The sequence below is a fragment of the Anabas testudineus genome, chromosome 5 (genome assembly GCF_900324465.2).
Source record: "Anabas testudineus chromosome 5, fAnaTes1.2, whole genome shotgun sequence".
NCBI classification, from domain to species: domain Eukaryota; kingdom Metazoa; phylum Chordata; class Actinopteri; order Anabantiformes; family Anabantidae; genus Anabas; species Anabas testudineus.
The window spans coordinates 24,556,838-24,564,791 of NC_046614.1; the positions used below are offsets into that span (position 1 = coordinate 24,556,838).

General features: G+C 38.9%; 2 protein-coding genes across 2 annotated transcripts; both read right to left on the reverse strand.

The window, feature by feature from the left end:
* Positions 1 to 1,922: 1,922 nt before the first annotated feature.
* LOC113153541 (odorant receptor 131-2-like) lies at positions 1,923 to 3,602 on the reverse strand. Its single transcript, XM_026347220.1, has 2 exons — positions 3,456 to 3,602; positions 1,923 to 2,711 (listed from the first exon to the last, which is right to left on the reverse strand). The coding sequence occupies exons 1-2, from the start codon at positions 3,600 to 3,602 to the stop codon at positions 1,923 to 1,925; spliced, it is 936 nt and encodes a 311-aa protein (XP_026203005.1).
* A 2,634-nt stretch (positions 3,603 to 6,236) lies between these two features.
* Positions 6,237 to 7,926, reverse strand: LOC113153542 (odorant receptor 131-2-like). The gene is made up of 2 exons (XM_026347221.1): positions 7,777 to 7,926; positions 6,237 to 7,025 (listed from the first exon to the last, which is right to left on the reverse strand). Exons 1-2 carry the CDS (start codon positions 7,924 to 7,926, stop codon positions 6,237 to 6,239), a joined length of 939 nt encoding a protein of 312 aa, XP_026203006.1.
* Positions 7,927 to 7,954: the final 28 nt, after the last annotated feature.

The following is a 7,954-nucleotide window of genomic DNA, read 5'->3' on the forward strand; positions in this document are numbered from 1 at the left end:
CCAGCTTTACTTTACTCATCCCCTAAAGTGTGTCGTTAGTCTCTAATCTGGTGCAAGTGTTAATTGGTCCTGATCTTTCTGGGGATGGATGAAAGGGCAGCATGATAAATAGAAGACAGGTTGTGTCTAAGGCCTCTACCTCTGTTCAGTGAAGATTTGTTGATTGAATTTGCAAAGCTTCCCTTTGACAGTGGTTCTGTAGTGTGATTAGCGTTAGAGAGGTCAGGGGGTCAGCTGGGACAGAGTAAACAAGAGATTAAAAGGAAAAGTACAGTTTTTACGTTGAATATTGCGGTTGTTACTGCTGTTGTTGTACCAGCTACAGCCCAGTGGACTACATTACGTTAAGTAGCCATTTCTACCTACAAAACCCACCAAGCAGCTGATGGGCTGGAAGGCTCAAAGTGTTTGGCCACCACGTTCCCAAACGTCGACCAGGCCTACAACAGGGGGTTGGTAGTATTTTTATTTTTTCTATTTGGTCGCCGGCTGGTGTGTGTGGGCCCACAAAGTTGAGTTAAAGTGTGAAAGGTTCAAAGCTCTGTCTCTTGCGTGGTCAACTCTACAGCTCCATCTCATCTTAGTTCAATCATTCAGGTCTACATCCCCTCCCGTTCACTGCGTTCGGCCAGTGAACAACGTCTGGTGGTACCAGCACCACACAGTCGACACCAAGGAAAACTGTTCAGCTCAGTGGTCCCACGATGGTGGAATGAGCTGCCAAACTCTGCTGCTATGGAAAACTTTGAGTTTGAAATGTAAATATTGAATATGGTGGATTATTCAGAATGAAACATGCACTGGGAACACACAACTGACTTATTTTTATTTTTTATTTTGAACAGAATTCTTCCTCATCTTCCTTTGCACTTAAAAAAAAGTGCCTTGTTCCTCACTTGTAAGTCGTTTTGGATAAAAGCGTCTGCTAAATGACTAAATGTAAATGTAAATTATAGTGACTAACTGTCACTAACACAATAATGCAGTTTTGTCTCCTAAATGTACCTGTACACTGTCATGCTGGAAAATTGTGTAAATTATAGTGAGCTAGAAGTCTGAAAAAGTGTCAGACCCTCTCCAGATTGACAGGTTTTGCTGTTGTTCTTTCAAGCTGTTAAAATTTTAATCTTGGAGAATTAAGTGCAAATAGTAAAATAATTTTTAGGGACATAATTGTAAGTTAACTTTATCTCTTAAGAAAGGGCTTGAATTGTAAATACCTTGGCCAGGACAAATTGACCTTTTAAAGCCCAGTCCAATAAATAGTAGTTACAACATCCTATATTTTTAAATGGAGTGTGTATTGCACACTTTGTTGAAAAAACATTTTAAGACATTATTTCAAAATGTAGAATTTTTCATGTTTAATGTTTGTTTTTTATGATACATCAGAAGTTTATGATAATTATTTAATCAAAAGATTTTTGTGTATCAAATATGATACAATTGGCCTTATAGGGTTAATATATGCTGACTCCCTAAGCTAAAGTCAGAAATCTTCCTAAACTTTGACATTTTAAAGTTCTATAAATAATAAACATCTTATAATAAAAAGACTAAAATCATTCACATTATTTATCATCAACACCAAATACCAAAGTTACTTTTTACTTTAGAAGTGAACTAGAAGTTGTTTCATGTGTTGAACTTAGTAAAAGTATGTTTCCATTCAAATGTGCATTTAAGTTCACAGTGTAGAAGTGAGTTTGTTAGGTTTATTTAATAGTGAAAAAATTCTGAAACATGGTAAAATTATGACACAGAAATGTGTTTAATGTTTAACATTATTATTATTATTTATTTCCTTTGCTGTTGACCAGGGGTCTTTTGAGTTTGTCAGTGAAGTTTTCCACTAAACCAATTGTACGAACTTTCAAGGTGACTTGTTTTCCACAGAGTATTTGTGAAATCTCATACAGTAATTATAGTCTGTTATTTTCAACGTAATTTATGCTGATCTTACAAAACATATATCTTTTGAGGTACTTCCTAAAAGTATTATCTCGTATGCCATAAATGATTGGACTAATGGATCGTGGCAAGATCTGTACTATAACATAGGTAGCAAACTGGGAGTCTGTATAATTCTTTGGGAACCACAGCTGCAGAGCATCTTTCAGCTGGGGTGTTGCATATGAAGCCATACAAAGCAGCAGCTGAACCCCATGAAGGATGATAGTGTTTCTGGCTTTTATAGAATCTTTGCCGGCTGTTTTTGCAGTAAAGAGGATTTTGAAGTAAGTATAAAACATAGTGAACCAGACTATAACTAGAAACACTGTATATGTTATATCTCTCTTCTTGACAATGATGGGATTTGGGAAGACAATTTGTCTAAGGCAAAACACCTGGGAATGAAAAAAGTTAAGTGGCTCTGTAGCCAAGGTGATGAACAGGTCAGAAAGAACAGACAGCATACTTGTTATCCAAATTAATCCGATCAGCAGTATCGTTCTCTTGATGGTGCAGATCTGCAAATGACGAAGGGGAAAGCAGATGGCGATGTAGCACTCCACTGCCATGCAAGCCAGGTTCAGAGGGGTGTTTTCAGTGGTGAACAGAGCGGGTAGGATCAAGATACAGCAGACAGAAACATTGAGTTTGTAAATGGTGTAGCTGATGACAAACATTATGATAGTCAGTGTCACTTGGATCATGTCGTTGACGACCAGGTGGATGAAAAGAATGTATCGAGGACTCATGTAGAATATCTGGAAAGAATGAAGGAAAAGTGTGGCGAGGTGCTGGTTGGAATATTTATCAATTCTTTAAAGTTTAAGGTTAATAATGACAAGTAAACTATTAAATGGGGGTAGGGAAGTTACTTAACTTTGCTAGCCACCAAAAACATTGAACTAATTCTAATTGTTATTGCTAAAATGTGTCAATGGTACAGCTTGTTTGTTTCTTCGCCCAGCTCCAATTGTTAATGATTTGTTATAAGGAAAATCAGCTGCCTTGAACAAATCCTAACAGCAGTGGTTGAGACATAAGAAAGATCCTAGTGCTCACTGATGGTTAATTGGAGAAATGTGAGAGTTTCTCTCTGGGAAAAACGGCCCTAATAGCTAGTATCAAATTTCAGAACTCTTGCCTCTAAAATCGGGTCTTCTACAGCCTTGTTCAACCATACAGTAAGGTGAACACTGTGCCCCCTCACCAATGAGGTAGCACACTGGCTCAGTAAATCTTCTTTGTGTAATGAGAGCTAATTAACCTGGTTGTGCAGCCCTGTGCCACTGACTGAGCTGAACAGATTTAAATTATGCTTGCACAGTACAGTGCAGCAAAGAGGGTACACTACATTCAGACTGTTGGCCTAAGAATCCTTTTCATGTACCAATAGGCAATAATAACCACACTACTTCCACATCTGTCTACACTTTCCTATAGAGCTGCTGTTTAGCTTGGTATATTAATTGCTAGTGGTGACAGTACTAAAACGAATTTCAGACCTGGTGTTTGCAGAAGGTGCGAATGAGGCTTCCATCGATGTAGTTGATGGAGATGCTGAGAACCACAACAAACACATTCTTGATCACAGCTTTAGTAAAGGATTCGTACTCCACAATCACAGTCACATTGGTAGATGACGAGTTCATTTCCTCAAAGCTGAAAGAAAGTGGTAAATATTCTTCAGTTGTAAAATAGTTTTAGAAATTCAAGACTACAACAAATTACATTTAAGACAACAGTGGTTTTTAAAAGAATGTCTGTTCTAACCTGTTTGTTGATAACAAACTGCTGTACTTTTCTCTCTCCTCTTTCTACTCACCCTAACCGGTCGAGGCTGGTCGGCCACCCTGATCCTGATTCTGCTGGAAGTTTTCCTCTCCACTGTGTCCTAGTGCTGCTCAGTGGGGTTTTTGGGTTTTCTATATAATTCTGTATAGAGTAAACATCTGTAAGGTCAATTCAAAATACTATAAACTGCATTGAAATGATGTGGTGAATTGGCACCATACAATTAAAATTGAAATTAATTGAACAAAATGAAGGTCAGACATACTTTGACCAAAAGAAGAGCAGTAAACACACAGCAACATAGACGTATTGTCAAATATAGAGAAAGTCTTATTACTTCTCAATGGTGCATTTATATACAATCATATTACATTCCTATAAAACTAAACTGCAATCACCATTACATTTTTCTAGGGAACTTGCAACTACTTTAACTACTTAGAATTGTCAATAATTTGCAATATCCAAAGTATAAAACATCTAGGTTTTTATTCCCCACCAAAATATCTAATCTTGCACAACAACATCTACTTTTGTTGTTGATGAGCTTCATTTTGTAGATACTTCCTGATTTTGCATTAGATTTTTTCCAAATTATTTGAATGAAATAGAACACCATTAGACATTACAGAACTGGGGATGCATAACAACAATGTGTGGGAGAAGTACTCACCTCAGTCAGAAGTTAAGACCATCACCTCAAACATAATTATCAGTATCTTAGAACTGCATTGATGCATTCAAATAATGGAATTAACACGCAGAGCTGTGAGATTATCCGATTCATCAGTGTCATGTTTTTTCAGCTTGTTGAAAACATTGGTCAGCAGAGAACAAGAACCACAAACTACCAGAGGAGAAGAGAAAATACAACAGGAACAGGCCTGTCTACGTACAACATACATGCTTGTGTCCTGTGCAGCATTGCTAGATGACATAGACACAATATTCAGAATACAGTATAACTTTGGAAGAACCAAGACTTTAGAGATACCTTGTGTTGTACAGCAGACCAGCAAGACCGGGAAACTAAAAAGATAGCTCCACAAATCTCTCAGGGTTTATATGTGTCATGGCTGTCCCTAGATTAACTTTGTATGTGTGCAAATGTAGGTGGTCCGTGCATACAAGTGGATAGTGATTTTGTGTGTGTGTGTGTGTGTGTGTGTGTGTGTGTGTGTGTGTGTGTGTGTGTGTGTGTGTGCCGGTAACCCTATCAGCAATGCATTGCAGTAATCCAGACGAGATAAGATCAACGCCTGTACAATGAGTTGGGTGTCCAATCTGGTGCAAGTGATAATTGGTCCTGATCTTTCTGGGAATGGATGAAAGGGCAGCATGATAAATAGGAGACAGGTTGTGTCTAAGGCCTCTACCTCTGTTCAGTGAGGGTTTGTTGATTGAACTTGCAAAGCTTCCCTCACCCCTCTCTCAAACCACTTGTCTTCTCTGTCCAATATGTGAACCTTATTGTCCTCAAATGAGTGTCCTTTGTCCTTTAGATGAAGGTACACAGCTGATTCAGGTCCTGAGGTGTTACTCCTCCTGTTTAGCGGCTGTTTAGTTTCTCCAATGTTCAGCTCAGAGCATTCTTCACTGCACTGGACCAGATACACTTTATTGCTTATCTTATGTTTTTGAAATCCGGTCTTTGGGGTGGACTAATCTCTGTGTCTCTGAGTGTGCTAGTGGGTTTGAAGTGCACAAGTACGCTGTGTTAACTAAAAACCCTTGTTCAGCTTCTCCAAAAACCCAGTCATGTAAGTAATGGCCAGGTTTTTGCATTGGACCTGGGACTGCGCTATTGTTCTTTTTCTGGAACTGGGTACTGCGTTGTTAAAGATCCACTTGGGGTATCCACAGATCTTGAAAGCTGTCTTTAGATGCCTGTCTTCCTTATTTTTAGTTTCTGTGGAGGTGGAGATGTTTCGCGCTCTATGTCCTGATGACTTCTAATTTGTGTTGTAGTGAATGATGGGATGATAAATAAAAGGTACTGGTCAGTTTGGGTGCGTTTCCTGTGAATCTCTATTTCCAGTCTGTTACCTGTCCCAATGATGACCACATAGTCCAGGAAGGCCAACCAGTCGTATTTAGTGTCTTCCCTGGTGAATTTGACATTAGTGTTGACTGAGTTTATGTGATCTGTGAAAGCCTGTACCTCCTGGCTCTTGATCTTCACCTAGGGACCATCCACATGTAGCCCCTAGACCAGGGGTCTTTTGAGTTTGTCAGTCAAGTTTTCCACTAAACCAATTGTAAGAACTTTGAGAGATTTCAAGGTGACTTGTTTTCCAATTGAAAATGTGTATAGAAACTTAAGACGTGAACATTGTAGTGATACTATACACGTCGCGATTCATGAGTTTGGCATTACGAAAATGTGTGTCGTTGAACGTTTTTATGTCTGAACAAACTCAACAGTGTAAAGAACAAGACAGAAGAAAGGCTTTAGCGACTGAAGAGAGTATTTGTGAAATCTCATACAGTAATTATAGTCTGTTATTTTCAATGTAATTTATGCTGATCTTACAAAACATATATCTTTTGAGGTACTTCCTAAAAGTATTATCTCGTATGCCATAAATGATTGGACTAATGGATCGTGGCAAGATCTGTACTATAACATAGGTAGCAAACTGGGAGTCTGTATAATTCTTTGGGAACCACAGCTGCAGAGCATCTTTCAGCTGGGGTGTTGCATATGAAGCCATACAAAGCAGCAGCTGAACCCCATGAAGGATGATAGTGTTTCTGGCTTTTATAGAATCTTTGCCGGCTGTTTTTGCAGTAAAGAGGATTTTGAAGTAAGTATAAAACATAGTGAACCAGACTATAACTAGAAACACTGTATATGTTATATCTCTCTTCTTGACAATGATGGGATTTGGGAAGACATTTTGTCTAAGGCAAAACACCTGGGAATGAAAGAAGTTAAGTGGCTCTGTAGCCAAGGTGATGAACAGGTCAGAAAGAACAGACAGCATACTTGTTATCCAAATTAATCCGATCAGCAGTATCGTTCTCTTGATAGTGCAGATCTGCAAATGACGAAGGGGAAAGCAGATGGCGATGTAGCACTCCACTGCCATGCAAGCCAGGTTCAGAGGGGTGTTTTCAGTGGTGAACGAAGTGGGCAGGATCAAGATACAGCAGACAGAAACATTGAGTTTGTAAATGGTGTAGCTGATGACAAACATTATGATAGTCAGTGTCACTTGGATCATGTCGTTGACGACCAGGTGGATGAAAAGAATGTATCGAGGACTCATGTAGAATATCTGGAAAGAATGAAGGAAAAGTGTGGCGAGGTGCTGGTTGGAATATTTATCAATTCTTTAAAGTTTAAGGTTAATAATGACAAGTAAACTATTAAATGGGGTTAGGGAAGTTACTTAACTTTGCTAGCCACCAAAAACATTGAACTAATTCTAATTAGCAATTGTTATTGCTAAAATGTGTCAATGGTACAGCTTGTTTGTTTCTTCGCCCAGCTCCAATTGTTAATGATTTGTTATAAGGAAAATCAGCTGCCATGAACAAATCCTAACAGCAGTGGTTGAGACATAAGTAAGATCCTAGTGCTCACTGATGGTTAATTGGAGAAATGTGAGAGTTTCTCTCTGGGAAAAACGGCCCTAATAGCTAGTATCAAATTTCAGAACTCTTGCCCCTAAAATCGGGTCTTCTACAGCCTTGTTCAACCATACAGTAAGGTGAACACTGTGCCCCCTCACCAATGAGGTAGCACACTGGCTCAGTAAATCTTCTTTGTGTAATGAGAGCTAATTAACCTGGTTGTGCAGCCCTGTGCCACTGACTGAGCTGAACAGATTTAAATTATGCTTGCACAGTACAGTGCAGCAAAGAGGGTACACTACATTCAGACTGTTGGCCTAAGAATCCTTTTCATGTACCAATAGGCAATAATAACCACACTACTTCCACATCTGTCTACACTTTCCTATAGAGCTGCTGTTTAGCTTGGTATATTAATTGCTAGTGGTGACAGTACTAAAACGAATTTCAGACCTGGTGTTTGCAGAAGGTGCGAATGAGGCTTCCATTGATGTAGTTGATGGAGATGCTGAGAACCACAACAAACACATTCTTGATCACAGCTTTAGTAAAGGAGTCTCTGTACTCCACAATCACAGTCACATTGGTAGATGACGAGTTCATTTCCTCAAAGCTGAAAGAAAGTGGTAAA

Coding starts and splice junctions, on each gene's coding strand:
- LOC113153541 (XM_026347220.1), bottom strand. CDS start 3,602: ATGAACTCGTCATCTACCAATGTGACTGTGATTGTGGAGTACGAATCC. Junction 2,712..3,455: donor GCACCTTCTGCAAACACCAG/GTCTGAAATTCG, acceptor CATTCTTTCCAG/ATATTCTACATGAGTCCTCG.
- LOC113153542 (XM_026347221.1), bottom strand. CDS start 7,926: ATGAACTCGTCATCTACCAATGTGACTGTGATTGTGGAGTACAGAGAC. Junction 7,026..7,776: donor GCACCTTCTGCAAACACCAG/GTCTGAAATTCG, acceptor CATTCTTTCCAG/ATATTCTACATGAGTCCTCG.